Source organism: Muscardinus avellanarius (genome assembly GCF_963383645.1).
Source record: "Muscardinus avellanarius genome assembly, chromosome: 1".
NCBI lineage: Eukaryota > Metazoa > Chordata > Mammalia > Rodentia > Gliridae > Muscardinus > Muscardinus avellanarius.
Window position 1 is genome coordinate 225520774 of NC_137786.1, and position 25358 is coordinate 225546131.

At 39.6% G+C, this 25358-nt stretch overlaps 1 protein-coding gene across 1 annotated transcript; it reads right to left on the reverse strand.

The window, feature by feature from the left end:
- Window positions 1-212: 212 nt before the first annotated feature.
- On the reverse strand, window positions 213-12858 carry LOC308279696 (glycine N-phenylacetyltransferase-like; the record flags this gene model as incomplete). Its single annotated transcript, XM_080719813.1, has 5 exons — window positions 213-615; window positions 3010-3181; window positions 5870-5996; window positions 7314-7421; window positions 12781-12858. 5 exons carry the CDS (start codon window positions 12856-12858, stop codon window positions 213-215), a joined length of 888 nt encoding a protein of 295 aa, XP_080575939.1.
- Between the last annotated feature and the right edge of the window lie 12500 nt (window positions 12859-25358).

The window sequence follows — 25358 nt, forward strand, 5'->3', positions numbered from 1 at the left end:
AGTGAAGGAGCCAGTGGCTACTACAAAGAGGTCTGGCTCTGCCAGGTCTGCTGGCTGCCAGGGATAATTTGAGTGCAAGGACTATGGCGTCCTTGTTGACCATTCACACTGCTTCCCCAGAGCGCAGTGGTTACAATTTGTCGTTCTCTCTAACTCCTCACTCTTCCAGATGCACCACTGCCCACCCAGAACTGTCGCCTTCGGGGCCAGCTTCACAGGGGCACGCAGACCCACTGGTTCCAGTCACAGGGCATGGGGATGTGCTGCAGGTTGCGGCTCATTTTCTGTATGATTTTGTTGGCTCTGTCTGTGTGGTTATACACAGGGAAGCCAAGTTCTTCCATCATCTGAACTTGCACGCCAGCAATATAGGAGATGAGGCCTTGGGACCGGTACTCGGGCACGGTGCCTCCCATCCTCATTTCTCCGGTCTGGTCTATCAGGCCCCAGGTTACGGGTGTCCCCTCGGGCCCCAGCAGACAGAAGCTGGGGAAGGTTCGAATACAGCGCTCGATGAATCTCTGGCTCCTCTCGTTGCCACCAAAATGCCAGAATTTATTGACCAAGGCAGCGTGGGTAACATCTAGCGATGAAAGTTTAAACATGTCTTGGTTACTGTTGAGAAAAAAGGGAAAAGAACAGCCCATAATATTGTGCACACTGTAAAGCATAACGTTGGGGTTTTTTCCCCCCAAATTTGGATAAGCGGCAATTAGAACATAGGACATATACTATACTCTCAGCAACATCTGTAATTATCATTCATGATCAGAGTAGCTGTGTGAAGTTGGGAGAGTAACTTAATGCCTCTTTATCCCCATTGCTTTCTGCACTAAACGGGGATATTCACAGCACTCTGGAAAACAAAGAAATGAATGTTACAGGAGATGCTGCATGACAATTCCCTAAGACTGTGCCACGAAACAGTAAAAACTAAGTCTTGTTCTCAACATTGCTGTGGTCCTCCACATCAGATGGAGCTGAAGATATTTCCCCCATTGGGCAGATAGGGAAAGCGGGTACACAGAACAGAAATAAATGCTAAAGACACGTGTTAGAAAGCAGCAAAGCCAGAGTTTAGAGCCACGGAATCCTAGAATGTTGTTGTCCACGGGTCCTTGGCCACCAGGAGGATCACAAGAAAAAGTTAAAGTTCAGAGAGAGCCAACAATATGGAGGACAGATGGCTCCACTATGGGATATGGATGTCTCAATCCTCCTACTACAGTGGAAGGGGCTTTGGGAGGGATCCTGCAAAGAGCTCAGTCCACAAAGCTGGACTCAAGCCACTACTGATGCCTTCACTATCCACCTGGTGATCAAGTCACTCTGTCATCAGGACTTGAGCAAACAGGAGAAAATGGCTCCTACCCTGACTATCTCATAGGGTGGACAAGAGGATCCAAAGAGATTCTAGAGGAGGAGGTGCTTTCCGGCTGGAATTCCCTTCACAACATTAATAAGCTTCTTCAGGTGTGTTAAGATAAGAAGGGCAAGGCAATTGTCACCTGCAGATTGGATTCCCATCATCAGTTTTCAGTTCTGACTCTTGTTACACTGGAAATCAGTGGGAGAGAAGACATGATTTGTTTACATGTTCTTCACTGGAAAACATCTCTGTGATGTGGATTTATTTAATGCATATTTATTAAGAACCTAATTGGTAACAGGCACTGTCCAGGCTACCGTGGATCCATCAGTGAGTACCCTCATCAGAGAGGACACCCGCTTTTACAGGACTTCCAAGTATTGCAGTGTGTCTTCAAACAAGAAGCAGGTAGACACATACACTAATAAACTGTTTCCACATAATGATAGGTGCAACAGTGAAAAGAAAAATTGAGTTTTCAGAATAAAGAATTATGTGAGGTTTTTTTTGGGGGGGTAGTACTGGAAGTGGAACCCTAGGGCTTTTCTACCTTTGGGACATACTCCCAGACCTATTTTATACTTTATTTGGAAACAGGGTCTCACTAAGTTGCTGAGAGCCTCACTCAGTAGCTGAGGATGGCTTCAAACCTGTGCAATCCTCCTGTCTCAGCCTCCCAAGTGTGGGGAATACAAGCGTGCACTGCCATGCCCAGCTTTGAGATTTGTTTTAAACAATGGTTCTGAAAAGAAGTGTCTAAGGAAATAAAATTTGAGAATATAGATAGGAGAAACAAAAAGATCATAATAAGCAAAGACCAGATAGGACATTTTAGGCAAAGAGTAAATGCAATGACTCAAAGGTCTGTGTGAATGCATGATAATCAAGAGGCAGCGAGAAGGCCAGGGCTGCTGGGGAAATGACCAGAGGGGGCAAGATGAAGTTCCAGAGATGATGGGTGCAGATCCTGTGGGGCCCATAAAAGAATTTGGATTTGGCTGGGCTTGGTGGTACATACCTGTAAGGTTGAGACAGGAGGATACCAGTCTCAGCAACTTAGCAAGAACCTGTTTAAAAAAAAAAAATAGTGCTCGAGGTAGACCCTGGAGGTAGAATACTCCTGAGTCCAATCCCTGGCGACTAAAAATTTTTAAATTAATCTATTTAAATAAAGAAAAGAGCCAGGCATGGTGGCGCACACTTATAATCCCCACACTTGGGAGGTGGAGACAGAAGGATTGTGCAGCTTTGAAGTCAGCCTCGTTGGTTTAAGAGACCCTGTTTCCAAATAAAAATAATATAAAATAGGTCTAGGAGTGTAGCCTGGAGGTAGAATGGTTTCCAGGAACCCCAGTACCACCAAAAAGAGAAAGAAAGAAAGAAAGAAAGAAAGAAAGAAAGAAAGAAAGAAAGAAAGAAGAAAGAAAGAAAGAAAAAAGGAAGGAGTGGATTTTATTCAAGATGAGGTGAGAAATGTTGGTGGTTTTATTCAGAAGAATGACATAACCCAAGGTGCATATATATTAAAAAGGTCACCCTGGAAACCAGTAGGAGGAGGCGAGAGCGAATGCAGGGAGGGAAATGAAGAGCTACTTTAGCGATAGATGTTAATAATGCAGGACATCTCCAGTATGACTCACATGGTCTTGGATGGTCCAGACGTAGGACCCAAGTTCTTCGAATCAAGCAGGGATGGCACCAGTTTCTTTGCTGTCTTAGGCATCATATAGAGAATGCACTGTGTTCTCTTGACCTTGACCAATTTAGCAGCTGCAAGACTCTGTATCACCTCATCCAAGCTGGACTGTGAACCTGGAAGGGAGCAAAGTAAAGAAAGAAATGACCATCCATGTAGCAGATACAAGAAGTGGCCCAGTGGAAGTGTGCAAAATCGGGGTCAGCTCTTACTTCTGGCATTGCTACTAACTGATGAAGTCACTTCCTTAGCAGGTTTCCTCTTACTCAAAACAAAAATAATACTTGATCTTAAGTTTGGTGGATGTTTCCTGATAGGGATGGAGCCTGTACTGATTGTTAATAAGAGCTGTATTAATTGCTAATAAGAACAAGCTTTCATACTTAGGCAGAACAATAAAATCCCTTTCTCTGTCTCTAAACTGTCAGCCAGGATTGACCTTGGTCAGCTAAAAGCTGAATGTTAGCCCAGCTGAGTACTAAATGTTAAAACACAAAAACCTAACTTGCACTTAGAAAAAAAGAATTATATAGATTTTCACAATAGTTTAGGCTAAAGTTAAAAGATTAAAAAATAAGCTGTATTAACCCAATATTAATTACTAATTACAAAAAATAGTTATAGACCCAAACCTTCATACTTTAAAAGACTATATTCCTTTATCTTTCTTTTCTTTATTATAAGACAAGTTTTTAATATAATAAGAAACTTTTAGCAGACAGAGACAGGGAAAGGCTGAGAACTCACCAAGGACATAGGTGGACAATACATGCTTTAAATCTGAGAGTAAAAATAAAGCCAAAGACAAAGTGGACATAATCCATGTAGCCCTTGACCTTGCTCACCAACAAACACATTTTGATCAGTGGTATCAGACCAGTCTGTCCCTATAAAGGTGAGCAAAAAAGGCTAACAAAGAGGGCTTGCATGGCAGAGATAAGTGGCAGGCTGCACTTGCATTTGGGGGAAAAAAAGATTATTGGTTAGACTGTGTGGGAAAGGGAGATGGTAAATTCTTATAAAAAATGTGTACGTTCAGAAACCTCAGTGTCTTACTTTCAAGGCCCTCCACTGTGTCCGTCTAATGCAGTGGTTTGATTGTTCTGCCCCTTCTTTCTACCTTGTAATAATAAAATTTGCTTAAGCTTGCAGCAGTGTACTTCTGGCTATTTTTTCTTAACTAGCTAAGAACAAGAACCTGCGTTGACATCTCAAACACATGAGCATTGGTAGAGACTTCCTCAGTAGGATCCCCAAAGCTCCAGAAATAAAACCAAGAATCGGTAAATAGAATGGCATTAAATTAGAAAAACTTCTGCCCAGAAAAGGAAACAATCAAGAGCCTAAATAGAGAATATGGAATAGGAGAAAATCTTTGCCAGATACTCCTCAGATAGGGAACTAATGCCTGAAACATATAAAGAACTCAAAAAAAAATAAATAAAACTTGACTAAAACAAGAACTACAATAACCCAGTCAATGAATGAAAAGTGTTGGACATTACTAGCAATCAGGGAAATGCAAACCTAAACTACATGGAAGTTTCCCTCAAGTTAGAACAGCAATCACCAGGAGCACAAACAGAGCCTGATGTGTTGGTGTCCACTTGTAATCCCAACATTTGGGGGGCAGAGACCAGAGGATCAAAAATTGGGGACAGCTTCAGCTACTGAGAGAGGCCCTTCACAACTCAGTGAGACCCTGTTTCAAAAAATTAAAAGACTAAAAAGTAGGGCTGGGGTGTATCTCAGAGGTACAATGGCCCTGGGTTCCATCCCCAGTACCACAAAAAAATAAAAAGAACACAAACAATAACAAATGCTGGTGAGAATGTGGGAAAAAAGAAACTCCTGTGCATCCTATGCTCTGTTAGTGGCATTGTAAATTAGTACTATCACCATGGAAATCAGTTTGGAGGTTCCTAAAAACAACTATCCCACTCCTTGGTATCTTTCCTAAAGAATTAAAATCGGAATATTATAGCAATGCATGCATACCCATGTTTGTAGCGGCACAATTCACAATAGCCAAATTAGGGAATTCACCCTGGTGTCTGTCAACAGATGAATGGATTATGAAACCGTGGTGTTTATACCACAGTTTTACTCGGCCATAAAGAACAAAATTATGTCATTTTTTTGGTTCTATCCAAAAATGGATAGAACTAGTGAATATTATTCTGAGTGAGTTCAGCCAGTTTCAGAAAGTCAAGGGTCAAATATTTTCTTTCATATGCAAAAGTTGAGGATGAAAATAGGGAGCAAAGGGGACTTCAGTCAAATAAGGATATAAAATGGTAAAATAGTGGAAGGGGATTGGGGAAGGTAAGCGAGGAGGAGAAAAACAAGGATCGAGGAAGGAAACAGTTCTAATAAGGTTCTATGTATATAAGTTTTCACTATCAATCTCACCATCAAATATGGGGAGGGAGAAAGGAGGAAGTGGGCGGGTATACAGAGGGAAACACCAAGTGATATGCACGTGGATGTTTGCATTACTTTGAATCTCATTGTGATGTGTAATTACATTGCACCAGTAAAAGTATAAAAATATATCATGAATCTTCCTCTGACAAGAAATTACCTTACTCGTGGTTCCTAAGATCAACCACATAATCTGCGATATTTGAATTGTAATCCACGGCAGATAGATAGATAAAAAAAAATCTGTTAATTAGGTTGGTATTGTGAGGTTTGGTGGAAGGTGGCTAAGGTTATATGGGAAGGTGACGGGAATGGAGAGCGACCCCGCAGTGGTAGACTTGGGGGACCCCAGCAGCTAGCACACATTCCAGCCCCCTTACTTTGTATCTGCAAATGTTGTCCCCAGTTGATGACATCTGAGGTGCCAAGGAATTCCCGACAGCTCTCCAGGTCCTTGGAATAGACTTGGTAGGTGTTGGTGTAGTGATCAAGGTCATCTGTCATCTCCTGTTTGGTTGGGCCACATGGAATAAATTCAACTGCTTATACCATGCAATTGCAATACTTGTCTCTAGCATTTTATTTGACTACTATTTTACTTGTCTCTAGTATTTCATTTTACTACTTACTATATTAAATATGCTTATTTCCCTTACATAACATCACCATTCCTGGACCATTTACATCACACCAAATCAATGATTGTATTCAATTAATGTTAAAAAAAACTTTTGCTGAACCAAATATTTATATATTCCATTCATATTTACCTTCATATATTTCAGAAATTATTTCTTCTGTTTAGGGTTAGGGTTAAACTCTTCATCCTCTCAAAATCTATTTCATATCAAAATCTAGTTTGGGAGACTAGGAATGAACCCAGTACATGACCCAGCTACATCACCCTACAGTGTTTACCCAAAAGAATGAAAATAGTAAACTATAAAGGTACATGCATGCTCATATTTATAGCAGCACAATTCACAATAGCTAAATTATGGAACCAGCCCAGGTGTCCATCAACAAATAAGTGGAAAAAGAAAATGTGGTATATATAATATATATATATATATATATATATATATATACATACATACATAAGAGTGTTACTCAGCAATAAAGAAGAATACATTTATGTCTTTACAGGAAAATGAATTATACTTCAGAGCATTATGTTAAAAGAAATAAGTCAGACTCATAAAGTTAAGAGTTGTATGTTTTCTCTCATATGTAGAAAGTGGAGAGAAACAGGGAGAAGTGGGTGTGTTAATCTCATGAAAAATGAAAGAGACCAACAGATTAGGAGTTGAAGCCCAGAAGAAGGGAGAAAGAGTGGATGAGGGAGTTGCAGGGAAGTAAAAGTGACCAAATTATGCTACATGCATGTTTCAAATATATCAGAATGAATCACACTATTATGTAAAATTATAATGCATCAGTTCAAAATTAATTTGAATAGTTTTGGTGAAATGTCTACATTGAAGACTCTGTAATCCTCTTCCCATACCCTCTGAAATCATTAGTTTTAGTCATCTCTCAGTAAGTGTGACATCTGTGTTTTTAGAGTCTAATCTTTAATCAGGAACGTTTTTAATAACAAAAAACATAAATGGTCTCGTATGTGCTACCCAATTTTACACTGTGTTGCAATTCACCTACTTATCTGTGTTTTCTTCCAGGCTCTGAGCTTCTTGAGGTCAAGATTCATCCGCAATTGCTATGGTTCATTTCTGTTTCCCTGGGTCTACCAAACACCCAGGTTTATGTCACATACACAGCAACCATGAACATAAAGTCACATTCATTTCACATCTGGCAACTTACCTGTTCCTGAGGACGGACAACTACTGTATTAAAATCAGGCCACTTGTCCACCAAAGCCTTCAGCTTGAATGGATTTCCCTGGTTCATGTGGAAGACAGTTCCATAGACCTACGGCATTGCAACAAGGTGAGAGGATCGGCACGCTACAAAGTGACTGTGAAGTGGCTTATTTCTGGCAAGGGCAAGACTTGCTTCTTTGAAATTGAGGTGTATAACTGATGGAGCATCTAGGTAGGTGCTGAAGTAATATATAACTACCCAAATAAATTGATTTTTATGTGTGTGGTACTGGGAACTAAACCCAGAGATGTTCTACCACCGAGCCACACCCACAGGCCATTTTAAATTTTATTTATTTATTTGTTTGTTTGTTTGTTTGTTTGTTTTACTGAGGCATTCTACCTATGAGGTACACCTCTAATTCTATTTATTTATTTATTTATTTATTATTTATTTTACTGAGGCATTCTATCTGAGCTAACGCCCTAGCTTTATTAATTTATTTACTTATTTATTTATTCACTTATTTATTTATTTATTTGTTTTTGAAACAGGGTCTTGATAAGTTGTTGTGGAGACTGATCCTCCTGCCTCAACCTACCAAATAGGGATTACAGTCATGCAACACTATGCCCAGAAGGAAGAAATAGATTTATGCACTAAATTATAATGATAATATATGTGTGTGAATAAATAGTGAAATATCCAGATAATGAAAACAAATTAATTAGCAATCACTCATATTTATACTGTGGTATTTAGCTTTATATTGTTTCCAGATAAACAAATTAATTAGCAATCACTCACACTTATACAGTGGTATTTAGTCTTATATTCTTTCCATTTTCCTTTACATAATTATACCGACATGCAATTTTATAAACAATAAAACTACCTAATATAGGGGAGATTCAAAATGACAACTGCAGGACTCATCACATCTCAGTAGCTGGAACAAATAAAGTTCAACTACTGAGAAGGCATCATCTTGACAAACAAATAAAGCCCATGAACCAAAACAGAAACAGAAACCATGGTGGAAGAAATCCGGTACTCTGAACTACGAGATCCACTGCAAAAAAACCGAGTGTATGACTGATTTAGTGTGGCCACCAGCCTGACTGCCAGCACCATCTTGGGCCAGCTGCCTGAACTACAAGTGCCGGCTCTAGCCCTACTGACTTTGGTGCTGCAGCCCCAAGAAAATACCCCAAAATAATCCAAGAACTTGAAGTGCAGAAAGTGGCGGCAGAGCTCCAACATGTTAAGCAACCAGCAACACGCTTTAAGGACACAGAAAAAGATCCAAAAGCTCACGCGCTCACCAGAGGCAGCACCCACAGTGGCTCACCATGCCCTCCAGAGACCTGGCAGCAGGACAGCCAGGTAACCGCTTGCATTACTGAGTATTCAGTGGAAAACCACAAAGCGTAGCTGCAGGACCCTCTCAAGCTAAGGCTAGGCGGCCCATTCTAGAAATAGTCCAGTTAGAACCTCCAGAGACACAGGAAAGGTGCTCAAGGAATGGTACCTGCACAGGGTCACAGAGCGACATTCCAAGATTACACTGGACACCCTCTGCTGGTGCAATGCCCTGACACCTAAACACAAAGCTGTCAAGGCAAGAGAGGGGTGCAAACACTCATAGAGTGGATTCAAAAGCTGACAATAGGTTACAAATGACAATAGAACAAATGAGAGACATTGGAATATACTCCAGAATCTACCACAGTGAACAGACATACAGATATTATGAGGGTCCCGGCCATATATATATATGTAAATTAGCAGGACTGCTTTTTTTTTGTATTTAGTTTGTTTTGTTTTGTTTTCTATCACACTGTTGCTAGTTATTTTTTATTTTATTTTGTCCTTTTTTCTCTTTCTTATTTCTTTTTTTTTTCTTTTGGTTGTTTTTTTCTTTTTTTGTCTTTAATTTATAATTGTTAGTTTTTATAATCTGTTTTATTACTTTATTTGTGTTTGTTTGCTCCTTCCTCTCATCTCTTTCACAAACTTCCTCACTCTAGCCTATCTACTTTCTTCTCTCAAAACTTTTATTTTCCCCTTACTATATCTCCTTGTTGTATATTAACGCTATTTCATATCCATACTATCTAACCTTCTCTCATTCTCCACCAGATAATAGCTTATTATACTTAAATTATTTCTTACTCAACCTAATCATATCCTCTACTTTACCCAACTCCTGTACCCATCACTCCAGCTCCTCTACCCCTTACCCAACCCTTGCCACTGAAAAAAGCACTGCTTACCTGCTGACACTTCTAAATCCCTACTACTAAGATTGGATCAGAGAGAATAGCCACAGAATCACACACAAAAGAGAAGATGTCAAAACATGAGAAAAACAAGTCTGAGAACCCTGAAAATATGAGAACTAGGAACAGTGAGGAAATAAGGAAAATAATGAATACTAGAAGAAATGCAAGAAGGAGAATTCTGAATCCTAATCTTCAGTATAATGAAAGCCTCACAACAAGTGTACAGGAAATGAAAGAGGAAATGCAGACATTAAGAAACAATCAGAAAGAGGTCTGAAATAAAATGAGTCAATAAATGAAATGAAAACAGCAATAGGAAAAAATCTGAAAGATTAGAAGAAACGGAAAACAGAATATCACTGTTAGAAGACAGTTCATTCAAAACTGAAAGCACAGTCAACAGCATATAGAAATCATTAAAACAGAACAGACTTCTGGGAAGATGGCGACTGAGAAAAGTGGCATTTATGAGTCCCGCTAACAATTGATCTCTATTACTACAAAATCAGTGCTTTTCATAGCCAGAAAACACCATCAATAGAGAAATAAAAACTGTAAATACAAGGAACAGAGAAAAAGAAGGCTAGAAGAACAGCCAAACACCAGAAAAAGAAACCAGCCCTCAGTGCTGCGGTGGAGCCATGCTGGTGCCATCTTCTCTCACAGCACCAGGCTCCAGAGAGGAGGGGGACTCAGAACGGAGCTCAAAACCAGAGAGGAGATATGCCATCCGGGCGCGGCAGCAGCGCCATACTTCCGGTGGCTGCGACAAGTTCACCAGGCCTGCGACGGCTCCAGATCAACACACTCAACAACCCACCAGGCTCCAGAGAGGAGGGGTGGACAGGGAGCTGAGGTGAGCAGCTGCGGAACAACCGGGTGTAATTCAGCAGTTTTTTCCATGCAAGAAGTGTCTAAAGCTCCCAGGGGCCAGGCTCAGCATGCCCTCCAGGGACTCAGAGTGGAGCTCTGCAGAATTTGGGGGAATTTCTAGTTACTTTTACTTTTTAAATTCTTAAGTTTAATTCCACTATTTTATATGACCTATTTAATATGATTTAATTATTAGAGCATTCTAAAATATATGATATTGGTAAATGTTCCAAGAGCACTTGAACAGAATTACCCATTATGCTCTTTTTGAGGAAAGCATTCCTTTAATGTCAATTAGCTTGTGTTGATTCCTCAGATTTTTCAGGTTTCTAATATACTTATGTTTTTTGTTTATTCTAAAAATTCCCTGTCCCTTGTATAGACCTCAAAGGCACAACAAATTAAAAGGCGAATCAATACATGGGATTGCATGAAACTGAAGAGCTTCTGTTCAGCAAAGGAAACTGTCAAGAACCTCAATTGAGAGCCAACAGAATGGGAGAAGATTTTTGCCACCTACCCCTCCGATAGAGGACTAATATCTAGAATATACAGAGAACTCAAGAAACTCAACACTAAGAAAACAAAGCATCCAATAACAAAATGGGCAAGTGAACTAAATAGACACTTCACAAAAGAAGAAATTCAAATGGCCAATAAATGCATGAAAAAATGCTCAACACCACTGGCAATCAGAGAGATGCAAATCAAAACTACCCTGAGATTTCACCTAACTCCAACTAGAATGGCAATCATTCAAAACATAAACAACAACAGATGCTGGCGAGGATGTGGAGAAGTGGGAACTCTAAGACATTGTTGGTGGGATTGCAAATTAGTGCAACCACTTTGGAAAACACTATGGAGAATCCTCAGAAGAATGGAAACAAATCTACCATTTGATCCAGCAATACCACTTCTGGGTATCTACCCAAAAGATAGGAAGCCAAACTACCAAACTAATGCATGTGCATCTATATTCATAGCTGCACAATTCACCATAGCCAAACTATGGAACCAGCCAAGATGATCCATTCATCAACAGATGAATGGATTACAAAACTGTGGAATATGTACACAATGGAATTTTACTCAGCCATTAAAAAAAACCCTCAATTACATCATTTTCAGGGAAATGGAAGGAACTGGAGGACATTATGCTAAGTGAGATTAGTCAGTCACAAAAAATAAGAAATCAGATGCTTTCCCTAATATGTGAGAGTTAGGGAGAAATGGGTCATAGGAGGAACTCTAGATGAAAAAGAAAATCCTATGGAGGAACAAACAAGACAACCTAAAGGAGGAGAAAGGAGGGGGGATGAGGAAAATCTCTAAAACACACAATGTACTTAAACATATCGAATTCAATCACTAAGCCAAGCAAGGGAGGGAGGGACGGGGAGGGAATGTGGTGGAAATTGGGTAGGGGTTAAATCAGTGATGTGTGCATGTCTCTACACACAAGTTTTTTACCCCAATATGATGTATGAATATAATGCACCAATAAAAATTTTAAAAATAAATAAATAAATAAAATAAATAAAAAATAAAAAGCTGAAAAAATAAAATAAATAAAATAAAAATTCCTGAAGGAATGTTGAAGTCTATAATTATACTACTGAGTTTATTTTTCTTTTCAGTTCTTTCTGATTTTGTCTCATGTAGTTTGAGTCTCTTTTGGCAAGTGTATAAATTTTAGCAGTGTTTTATGTCTTCTTGGTAAGTTGATGCATTTACCATAATACAAACATATTCCTTATTCCTAATGATAAGGTTTTTTTTCCTTTTTCAACATATAGTAGTGTGGGAAAACCACCCATGAACAAGAATACTGATCCATTTCTAAAAGGAATTTCTTGCTCACTCAACATTACACATACCATTTGGGATTTGACAAAACAGGAATTGGCTAATTATTAATATCAATGAAGAATCATGTAGACAACCCTTAATCATATACAGGATCATTTAGAAAAACAAAATAATGTTAATGTGTTTGGTCAACCCTTACAATTCTGAAAAACTCCCAGGGTTATTGAAGACATCTTTTGGTAGATGACAAGGGGATGTTTTCAATCATCATATAACAAAGATCAATCAAGATTCAAGTCATAGTACTGCAACTCATTATTGCTGTATTCTTAAAAAGGCCACACAATGGAGCCTCCACTTCCTCTTCAGTTATAAAATGCACCTGCCTTTCACCAAGGTACCAGGAACACAACAGGTGCTCCTGAATCTGCCCTCCCTTGGACACCTCCTTCATAGGCAGTAAGTAGTTGTTTTCCCTGAGAATGTTCCACTCTCACCTTCAAGGACTCGGGCAGGCTCTTTCTTAATGACTTCTCCAGCACCTGCAGCAGCTGTGGACTTTTCAAATGGAGCATTTTGGCAGGTACTTAGGCCTAGAGAGAAATTCAAGAAATATCAAGGAATAAGAAGAGCTAGAAGACACACAACACCACAGGCAGTTTTAATCCTTGGCCTGTGGTCTCACTGGTGCCCCATTCACTTAACTTCTCCAGAACTTCAAGAAAAAATAGGGCTAGTGGTAAGTGCAGGTGCCTTTTGCTGCTTCAATTATCTTTAATAAAACTTTTTAAGCTCTTAAAATATTTCTACAATTTTCATTTTTGTTTTTATGACCCCCTGAATTCCAACAATTAAGGATGCACTGAGGTTAACCAGTCTATTTTCTAAGCATATATGAGCATCATCAGAGGTTAAATTTTCATCCAGGTGAGCATGAGTCCACCATTTTGAACCTTTAAAATATTGAGAAAGTTCCATAAGTCTTGACTTGTTTGTTTGTCTCATTTATAGATTGCAATGACTATAACACTTATTTCCTAAAGTGGATGAGATAATTAAATAAGGTAACGATGCATGTAAGGAACCTGGAGCTGTATCTGGAACACAGTAGGCCTCAGTTATTATGATTACTATTTCTCTTATTTATTAATGCAATTATACCAATTAATGAGTTAGCGTGTGATGATTTGATATAAGTGTGTAGTGTATAATGATCACAGCAGGCTAGTTAACAGTTCTGTCTTTAGCAGAAGCAACAGGCAACCTAATCTGCCATCCCAAAATACTTTGTTAAGTGATTTAGCTTCTGCATAACATCCTTGTCGACTGAAAAAAAAAACTGAAAATAATTAGATGGGAGTAATGCATGTAACCTGGCACGAGGTAAATGTGTTGTAAGTATACAACAACAACAAAAAAGTGCCTGGCTACAGTATTACTCAACAGGTGTCAGCCATTACCAGTATCACTAGCATTGATGCCTAAATAAAGCATAGCTTTTCCTGACAATGGAGACAAAAAATGAAAATTATTTTCCTCTGAGCCTCTTCATAGGAAACCCAAAGGAGCTAGAACACTTTGGTAAGCTGCCAACGTTGGCAATGAGCAAAGTCCTAAAAGAGACATTGTGAAACCTTTTCAGCAGTCGTCATTTGGGTACTTAGACTGAAGAAGAAAGTATACAAAGCATAGACACATAGTCTTTTGTTGGCCACATCTGTAGTTAACACATATAAAGATATAATTTAGAAGGAAACACAAAGCGGCGCTGTAACATTATAGATGAGTTTTTAACTTGCATTTCCTTCTTATGGTTTTAAATAAGCAATCCATCCCCACTGCATATAGTTTCTGTGTGTGAATCTACCTGGTCTCTTTGTGACTTTAAAACAGATCACTCAAGTCGGGCGTGGTGGCGCACGTTTGTAATCCCAGCATTTGGGAGGCTGAGACAGGAGGACTGCGGTTAGAAGACAGCCTCCGTTACTTAGTAAGGCCCTTTGCAACTCAGTGAGACACTATTTCGAAATATAGAATAAAAAGTAGGACTGGGTGTGTAGCTCGAAGGTAGAATGCCCCTGCATTCCATCCCCAGTACTGCAAAAAAAAAAAAAAAAAATCACTCAATTTCCCTACATAGCAATTACCCAGGTTAGTGCTGACTACAATAGAATGTCACCAGAGGATTACATAAAATAATGTTTGCTTAGAATGTATACACCTTATGTTATATATAACAATATACTGCTTCCCGGAGGTCACCACCCACCTACTAATGTCAAACTCTCGAGACTCTTCATGTTTACCACACCTGGAAACATCCAGTTAAGAATTTCTGACAGATCTGGCATATTTTCCTGAATATAGTAGCTGCCTGATATAGGTTTTGCAAATAGAAGAACTAACTTCCTTTTCCCCTGGAAAAATTCTCAGTGCAAATGAGTCCAGAAATTCTCATGCCCGTCCAGCAGGAGTGTTTTGATTCATTGCATTTCAGAAGGAAGCGAAAGGAGATGAGGATGTGGAGTCCCAGAATGTAAATTCTCCTTCATTCTCACCTGCAAAGCTGTCCTCCCATGCAGACTCTGCAGAGGCCTCTATGAAAAGACAAGCGTCAGCAGACTGTTCTAGAACATAAAAGGTATCCTCTGAGTATACCGATTTGAAAGGTGTCTTTGGTCTGTGTTTCCAGAAACTGCTGAGTTGAAGTGCTTGATAGCACCCCTGCACCAAGCCGTGCAGACTTCCCACAGCTGAGTGTGAGGTCAAGCCCCTCCCTCTGGGTCCCAGATCGGGAGGTGGCTCTATAGCTGTCAAAGAGGTTGGCTCTGAGCATTCTGAAACTCGTCTACAGAAAGATGAGCTTCTTTCTGCTTCCATAGGTCTACTCACTATTCAGAACTCTGAGCTGTGAAACCAGTTGGCCCAGGGCTAGGAGCAGGTAGATCTCTCTATGTTACTTTGTTTTTCTTTTCTCTCTCTCTCTCCCTCTCCCTCTCTCTCTCCTTCCCACCCTCCCTCTCTCTCTCCTCTCTCTCCTCTCTCTCTCCTCTCTGTCTCCTCTGTCTCCTCTCTCCTCTCTCTCTCCTTCCCTCCCTCCCTCTCTCTCTCCTCTCTGTCTCCTCTCTCTCCTCTCTCCTCTCTCTCCCTCTCTCCCTCTCTCTCCTTTCTCCTCTCTCTCCCTCTCTCCCTCTCTCTCTCTTCTCTCTCCTCTCTCCCTCTCTCCTTCCCTCCCTCCCTCTCTCTCCTCTTTCTCTCTCCTCTCTCTCCTCTTTCTCTCTCCTCTCTCTCCCCTCTCTCTCCTTCCCTCTCTCCCTCTCTCTCTCCTTCTCTCTCTCCTCTCTCTCCCTCTTTCCCTCCCTCCCTCTCTCCCTCTCTCTCTCCTTCTCTCTCCTCTCTCTCTCCCTCTCTCCTTCCCTCCCTTCCTCTCTCTCTCTCTCTCTCCCTCTCTCCCTCTCCCTCTCCCTCTCTTCTTCACAAGTGCAAGAAGCAAATCAAGATTAAATGTTTAGAATCAGAGTTCAGAGTTATTTCCCCAACCACTGGGGTTAAAAGTGACTACCTAGTCAGAAAGACAAACTGGATAAGGAGCCTATACTTTTTTAATGACTTCAGTAAACTTCATTCAGGATAAATAGAAAGAAACCCAGAGCCTGATTCCTTATCATTAAACTACCTACAACTGGGTATAAAGCTAAAATCTTAAAAGCATCAGAGGGAAGAAAAAAAGATTCATTACATAGAGAAATAATACAGATGATGGCTGACATTCAGAAGCTACAGAATAAGTACAGAAGACAAGAAGATGACATTTTTTAAATGCTGAGGGACAAAAAACAACCTTCAACATAAGGTTTCATTAAAAATAAGGTATCTTTTAAACTGGAAGCAAAATGAGAACATTTTCAGATGAGTAAAACCGTGGTGCCCTGCAAGGAATACTGATAGCAGGCCAAAAGAAAATCCCACTCAATAGAATTTTAGACTTAAAGAAAAAAAAGCGTTCAAATAGAGTCTAACATGTTTTCATTCTTAAGTTTTAAAATATTGGCTGCTTACTTCAACTATAACTTTTCTGTAGTGTTTGAGCAAATGTAGAAATAAATTACTTAAAAATAGCACAAGAGAGAAAACAGATTATATTGTTAGATACTTATATGTGGCTTCTCATTAATCTTTTTAAAAAAGAGTGTGATAGGTTAAAAATGCCTATTTTAATGGTTTGAGTTTAGAATCACCCCTAGACCTCATGAAAACAAGGCAGCCATGTTGTAAATGGTGCTTCATTGCTGAGGAGGGGTCCCTGGGGGTGTGGCTTGGGGACTGTGCTTCTATCTTTGAATCTTCTCCCCCGCCCCATTTTCTTTTTTTTTCTTTTTTTTTTTTTTTGAAACAGGGTCTCACTGAATTGCAAAGGGCCTCACTAAGTAGCCGAGGTGTCTGTGAACCACGATTCTCCTGTCTCAGCCTCCCAAATGCTGGGATTACAAGCGTGGGTCACCACACCCGTCTTGAGAGCAGAATTCTTGCTCTTTCTCACTCTCTGTCCCCCGCTGTCATACCTGAGCTCTGCAGGTTGTAACTGAACCCCTGAATTCTCCAGAGCTGTGAGCACATAAGACTCCTGTCCTACAAATTGTGCACTGGTCATGTGTTTAGGATGACAGCCATGAGAACGCTGGCTGAAGCAATGTTGTAACTATGAAATTAACTACTAAAAGCAGATACCAAGAGGAATGAATGGCTAAAAGCCAATACAGGAGATAGACTGTATTAGCTGCAGAAAAAGGGAATAGGAAAAGAGGAACAAAGAACAAATATAAAACAGATTGCAAAATGATACTGATATGGGTCGCCTTCAGGAGAGAAACACCAGTAGCCAATAGTGAATTTGAAAGACGCTTTATTACACACTTGAGTCTGGTCTCTCAGCTCTACAGACACAGCTGTGAGGAATGAGAGCCCCGAACAAAAGGCTTGGGCTAGTTTTATACCCCTCGCAGGAGACTGAAGCAGATAGCAAAGACTTGTAACTTGTTGACTGGCTAGCTGAAAAGGTGAAATTAAGGTTACATTACATCTTGCAGTGTAAAGTTTTAACCTGCAGTCACTGGGGCAACAAAAACTTGTACAGGCTTCATGGTTGATTGATTAGAACGGCTCCATGCTCCCTTAACCATCAGAGTGGTTTAGCCATTTGGTCAGTTAGGGCTCGTTACCCTGGTTGGGCTTGTTGCCCTGGTTGGATTTGTTAGTGAATTTCGAGGTGCCTTTGTACTCATTTCTTAAAGGGGCCTGGATCACAGAAATGAGTTGCCCATTTCAATACATTGAAACACAACCATAGAGTAATTTTATTGACTGTAAGAAAGTTTAAACATTTTATTAAATCAGTTATTTTAATTTTTAACCAGTTCTGTAAAGGCTATAAAAGGCCAAGTGGCCAATGATTTCACAGCTCTGGACCTCAAAATAAGGATTTGGCCAAGTGACCTTTCTTTGCACGATTTTGTAAGTGAAAAATCCTTAGGGAAATTCTGATGAGATTTCTAAGGCAAAGTTAGACCAATTGTGTCTGGTTGTTTACTGTTCTAATGGAATTATGGTTGTTGGTCCTTAGGACTGGATGTAAGTTCTACCAGGCCTCAGCTTCCTTAAAGAATCCTCCTTACAGTTACTAGACACAAGATAATCAGGAATACAACACTGTCAAAAACATACTATCACAAATAAGATTTCTGTACCGGTAGGCCAAAAGCAAAAGTAAAGAGAGCATTTGCCAAACACAGTATCCTTAAAACAATAGACCTAATTATATTATACAAATATCGGTTTGCTTACAGATCCTAAGATTTAGAAAAAATCAGCAATGAAAGCTCAAGTCATTTTTTTTAAAATAACTTACCTGGCACTGGATCAAGACTAGGTCTGGGAATGAGGGCCTTAGAAGCATGCCCATTTGACCAAGAGCCCATCAAGTTCTTGTCTTCAAGTTGATCTCAGTGATGCATCCATATTGTGGCATAGGGCACGATCTCCTAAGGTTGAAGACTGTTCCCCTGTGTGTGAAGGAAAAATTCTATATGGTTTCTCTTTTATGTGCATCAAGGAAAGATGGAAAGAAAATATTTAGAATGAAACAGTGGTTACCAGAAGCAGGGCAGGGTTGGGGAAATGGGAGATGTAGGAGAAAGAATACAAAATTGCAGATGTATAGAAGACATAAGTCTAGAGATTCAATGTACAGCATAAGAACTGTGTTAGTAAAATGGCATTGTATATGAAATGTTTGCTAAAAGATTAGATTTTAGTTTCTCTTGCCACACACACACACATGTACGCATGCATGCAAAAAGATAACTGTGTGAGTTGATGGATATGTTAATTTGTTTGATTATAGTCACCATTTTATTACGTATAGCAAAATATCTTGTATATCTTAAATATATGCAGTAAAAATAATATCCTTAGGCCAAAAAAGTCTCGTTATTGAGGGAGATGGTTGGAAGAAAAGATATATTACTCAATATCTGAAACAAATAGCTGAATTTGTTGCTTACTAAGTCAGGGAAAGCAGAAATGTTACATCCATCTCTGAACAAAGAACACTATGGGTTTTAAAGCCTGTCTGTCCAGGGAAAACAAAACACAGGGAGTATTCTTTGAGCTCATATCAGTCTTCCATTTCCAGGGTCTATCCTTTTTCCTGGACTGTCTACATTTCTGGCTGAGAAAAATTTTTTAAACTTATTTTTATGTAAATATAGTATCTTGGTTCTTATCTTGGTAGCACAGGTTGATTTTTGTTACTTGAACCTAAGTTGTCTTAGCTAATCAACTTTGATAAATTTTTAACCATTCATTGGCTTTGGAGACAGCTCATCTTCTCTAAGTGTCAGCTAAGGGCCAGAAACCAAGGGCTACACTGCAATCCCCACAGTCTACTTACCTTGCATCCCCTAGAGTAACAAAGTTGGAATCATCCCCTAGTTTTAGTTTCATGCAAGATTGTAGCCACTGTAAAAATCACACTAAGGCAGAAACTGATGACGACTCACCATCTCTGGGTTCAAAGAAAGATCAAACTCTAGCAAGTACCCTGGGGAATTGGTTTGAGTATCTGAGACTTGTACAATAGTTTTTAGAGCTAATTTTACCTCTGGGATCAGTTGGAATTGTCTGGCTAAGGGGTGTGCACGAACCCGGCTGAATCTATATTGTTTTTACAAGGGATGGGGGAGATGCCAGTACAGGATCATGAGATGGATCATAGCTGACAAGGGAATTCTGTTGTGCAGAGTCTGATTCCACTGTAAAGTAATTATTACCGATTCAAACAGGAAAAATGCTTCAGAAACACTTTTAGTCTCCCAAGCTATACAATGATAAGCACGTATCGAGTTTATTTCCTTTAATCCTGACACAATTATGCAAAATAAAATAATACTATTATTGTCTCCAATTACATAAAAGGAAACAGAGACCATAGTCAGGAGCCCCTGCTTTAGCGTGTTAGAAATGTTGACTACACTGAAAAATGCCTGGCCTGAGGCTTCAATCATTCTTGACCTAGGAAAGTCTAGAATACCTCAGGAAAGTCACTGTAAGTACCTACGTGAACGTGAGGCTTTTTTAAAAATAATTTTTCTCTGTGTCATCTAACATGGAGAGGACAAAAGGTGTGGATATTGCAAATGCAAGAAGAAAACAGCTACTGAAAAATGTTGGAAGGGATGGGATTAGCTTTGGAGAGGAATAGAGATAAAAATTATTTCTCAATGTGTGCTCCTCACACCACTCACATCAACATCAAACAGGCTTGCTTATTAAAGATACAGGAACTAGTAGGGAGTGGTGGTGCACGCTTGTGATCCCAGTACTTGGGAGGCTGAGACAAGATGATCGCAGGTTCAAGGACAGCCTCAGCAAGTAGTGAGACTATCATCAACCTAGTTAGACCCTGTTTCAGACGAGTTCAGGCTCATTCAGGGTGGTATGGCCATAGACTAGAACCTGTTTCAAAGGAAAAATAAGGCTGGAGGTGTAGCTCAGAGGTAGAATGTCCCAGGGTCCAATCCTCAGCACTACACACAAAATAAAGGGTGAAATAACTGGGCATGGGGGCACACATCTGTAATCCCAGTACTTGGGAGACAGAGACAGGAAGATTGCAGGTTCCAGGACTACCTCAATGATGTTGCAAGATTCTCAGCAACCTAGCAAGAGCCTGCTTCAAAACAAAAATTAAAAAGAGCTGAGGGAGAAAGATGTGGCAGCTGATCCTTGTGGGAACCAAAGGTTGCTGCTTCTCTCCCCCTTTCTCCCCCCTGACCACAGAGTTCTTAGAAACACATGTTGCTTTGCAAAACTGATCAAGCATGGTAGATCTCAAAATGAAAACTTTTGACACTTTGACCTAAAGTTCAACAAGGAAAACAGTCATGAAAGATGTAGGTAGGTAAAGGTTTTTCAATTAATCAGGGGAGAAACAGCAAGGAAAGCTGAGAAATGAAAATAAAACAGTAAGTTTTGTCAACAGCTACATGAAAAGAGTGAAGGTGGCAGGAAATGTATCAGAGACCCAATTCTATTTGCTAGACGTTCCCTCAACACTGAAACACTCTGAAATTCCGAGCTCATCAACAGAGTGACTTTGATTAAAGATGCTTCACCAAGCTACAGAACACAGTGTAATTGCAAGAAGACTTTGACCCCAGGGAAGGTACGATATGCTTCCTGTTGCCTAGCATTCACCAGGGACTTAACTTCATCTCCATGGTAAAAAAAAAAAAAAACAACCTTTAGACCTTTCTATTAACTGATATGCTGACTGTTTCCCAAAATCATTTCCTGAGTTCTTCCTCTGATATTAATTAACTTGGTAAGTTCTTCGTGTTTTTAATTATTGTTCACATCACTGGATATAATTGTTAAATCTATAAATCAGCAATTCATCAACACAAAACTGACACCAGAAGTAAACATGCTAAATACTTATTTTATGCCAGGTATAATGCTAAACTCTGTGTGTGTGTGTGTGTGTGTGTGTGTGTGTGTGTGTGTGTGTGTTACTGGGGATGGATGGAACCCAGGGGCATTCTACCTCTGAGCTACACCCCCATCCCTTTTCTTTCTTTCTTTCTTTCTTTCTTTCTTTTATTTATTTATTTATTTATTTATTTATTTATTTATTTATTGTGGTACTGGAGGTGGAACCCAGAGGCTTCCTACCTCCGGGCTATACTCCCAGACCTATTTTATATTTTATTTGGAAACAGGGTCTCACTAAGTTGCTGAGAGCCTCACTAAGTAGCTGAGGCTGGCTTCAAATCTGTGCAATTCTCCTGTCTCAGCCTCCCAAGCGCGGGGATTACAAGCGTGCGCCACCACGCCTGGCCTTTTTTCTTTATTTTGAAACAGGGTCTCACTGAGTTTGCAGTGAGACCTCACTAGTAGCTGAGGCTGTCTACGAACTGTGATCCTCCTGCCTCAGCCTCACAAGTGCTGGGATTATAAGCATGCGCCACCACGCCCAGCTCTGCTAAACATTTCATATGTGCGTGTGCGACGTCGTGTAGTTTTATAGCTCTGAAAATCAGCCATCTTAATTTCAGATTTACCGGTGAGAAAAAGTTTTGAGGTTCTGGTTCGTTGAGCAACTAGACAAAAGGAGAAGGGAGGCCAGCGTTTGAACCCAAACCGAGCTTTCAACTGTATCATCCAACGCCAATGTCCTTCTCCAAATGAATGTGAACTTCTTGGCTCGTTTCCAAGAACTGTGATTATCCTTTCAACTGAACTTCATGTGTATAGGTCAGAAATGTTCCTCGTTTTGCAATTATTATACTGAAGTTGGGACAATTTCCAAAATAGCTAAGGGCTTAAACTGGCCCCTTAGGAAAATGTTTGCCAATCCCTACTCTAACGTTTTCTATTCAAAACTACCTCTGAAGGAATGATATTCTCTATTCCCAATAAAAGTGACTTCTTAGGCTTTGAGAACCAAGATATAGGAAATCTGGTGGTGGTGGTAAAGGATTCCATTATAAGACTAGAACTCTCTCTCGGTGGCAGAAAAATAAAAAATGTCTGCAAAATGGTCAACAAGAAAGTAAAAGTCCTTTACTGAGCCTTAAAGTTTTTACTGTCGAATGTAAACTGCCACACAGACAACACTCTGGGAACTGAGTCAGCCACTCTCCCGTCGCTGCAGTCAAATTGCTCACCATGCTCTGCAGCTGTGAACGGTGCCTCAGCAAACAGCTCATACACATGTCTTTAGCTTAGAAAATTTTCTCACGTCTGATTTCTGTAAAGGATATTACCAAAATAAAGAACTTTTTTTTACGTTCCAAAGGGCACTGCCAGATTACTTTCCCAAAATACTGCCATAGTTTTATTTCCAGTAGCAGCAACTGGAAGAACTCTTTTTTTCTCCATTCTCCCCAACACTGGATATTAATTTGGAGCAAATTCATAAATGAAATATGGCATCTCATTATAAAAATAATTGGATTTAATAATTCCCTACTAGTGAGATTGGACATATTTTGTTTATCAGTAATTCAGCTTCTGAACTATTTGTTTACATCCTTTGATCATATATGCATAAATATATATATATACACACACACACACACACACACACACACACACACACACACATTTAACGCACATTTCATGGTGCATTAAAGTTTCACGTCATAATTTAGTTTGTGTGATAGTGCCATACATCCACACAGCATCTGGCGAGCTTTCCTTCCCACTCCCCCACCCTTCTTCTCCTTTGACCATTTTCTACTGGGTTTTTGTGTCATCCTTAAAGTCCCATTAAGTCTTTTCAATATTAGAAAACTAACATGACACATATGCTACAAACTTTTCCTCCAATTTTGTAATTATTTTTATTTCATAGATGGAGATTTGGAATTTTGACATGAAGAATTTTCTGTGGTGTGTGTGTGTGTGTGTGTGTGTGTGTGTGTGTGTGTGTGTATGTGGCTTTAGAGATTGAACCTGGAAGCTACCTTTGAGCTATATCTCCAGCCTTATTTTATTTATTTTTCTATTTTCTATTTTATTTTTTACAGGTCTGGGGATGGAACCCAGGCTATATTCCCTGCCCTATTTTTTATTCTTTATTTTGAAACAGGGTTTCACTAAGTTGCAGAGGGCCTCACTAAGTAGCTGAGGCTGTCTGCGAACCCGCGATCCTCCGATCTCAGCCTCCCGAATGCTGGGATTACAAGTGTGCGCCACCACGCCCGGCTTTTATTTATTTATTTATTTTTGAAACAGGGTGTTGCTAGGTTTATGAGAGTCTCACCACTTGCTGAGAGTGTCCTCAAACCTGTGATCCTTCTATCTCAGCCTCCCAAGTACTAGGATTACAGGAATGTACCACCACTCACAATTATGAAGAATTTTTAATTTTCATGTAAATCAAATATGTTATCATTTTCATTGACTTCTGAGTTTTTTTAATTTGGTAGATTTTTTCTTTTCTAAAATTATACAATTGTTTTTCTATTTTGTCTTAAACAGTTTAATTTTTACTTTTTACATTTCAATCTTCAGTTCATTTGGAGTATGTTTTCCTTCCTTCCTTCCTTCCTTCCTTCCTTCCTTCCTTCCTTCCTTCCTTCCTCGTACTGGGAATTGAACTGAGGGCATTTTACCACTGAGCTACACCCTAGCCTTTTCATTTTTTATTTTGAAAGAAGGTCTTCCTTGGTTGCTGATGCTGGCCTTGAACTTACAATTCTCTAGTCTTAGCTTCCCAACTACTGGGATTACAGGCATGTCCATGCCTAGCTATGGAATATGGTTTCTGAAACACCTGTATTAGTATTATTTCATTTAACATGATACCTAATTATGCTAGTCCTATTTCATAAATAAACTATTCCTACCGAAACTTAAATGTGAGCCAGGCGTGGTGACGCACGCTTGTCATCCCAGCATTTGGGAGGCTGAGACCAAAGGATTGCGGATCGCGGTTCGCGGACAGCCTCAGCTACTTAGTGAGGCCCTTGGCAACTCAGTGAGACCCGGTTTCAAAATAAAGAATAAAAAATAGGACAGGGGCTGTAACTCGGAGGTTGAATGCCCCTGGGTTCCATCCCCAGACCTGCAAAAAAGAAAAAAGAAAAAAGAAAAAGAAAAAATAAAAAAGAAACTTAAATGTCTCTTTTGTCATTTTTTTTTTCAATCTACTTCTGTATTTGCTTCTAGTCTTTTCTTGTGTTACTTCGGTCACTTCTGGTAAGTTTTAATATTAACTTTAATATTAAAGCAAATATCCCTCCACTATTCTTTTTTCTAACTTTCTTGTCTTTCTTAAGGATTTAAGCATTAAGTAGCCATAGCCTAATTTTTCTTGTTACAAATCAACTACCTATGAAAATTGTATTGGAATCGAGTGAGACTTTTTAAGCAGAAAGATTGATATTTGTGTGATACTGAATCTTTTCATATAGAAGCATGGTATATATCTCAGTTTTCTCAGTTCCTGTTTATGTCATTTGGTAAAAAAAGAAATTAAGTGTTTTCTTTGGGTAAGCTATATGATTTTCCATTAAACTTGTTCTTAGGTATTTTATGTTATTGGTCAATACTATTAAAATAAATTTCCTTTACTATTAGTATTTTGCTCTTTCTTTCTTTCTTTCCTTCTTTCTTTCTTTTCTTTTGGTGGTACTGGGGTTCCTGGAAGCCCTTCTACCTCCGGGCTACACTCCCAGACCTATTTTTACATTTTTATTTGGAAACAGGGTCTCCTAAGCCAGCACGCGCGGCTGGCTTCGAACCTGCGCGATCCTCCTGTCTCTGCCTCCCAAGCGCGGGGATTACAAGCGTGCGCCACCACGCCCGGCTGCTATTCATTTCTATATTTTTTATTTCCAAATATGCCACTCAGTTCTTTAAAATTTTTATGTGTAAGCCGGGTGTGGTGGCGCACACTTGTAATCCCAGCGCTTGGGAGGCAGAGACAGTAGGATCGCGCAGGTTCGAAGCCAGCCGGGCGCGCTGGCTTAGGAGACCCTGTTTCCAAATTTAAAAAAAATGTAAAAGT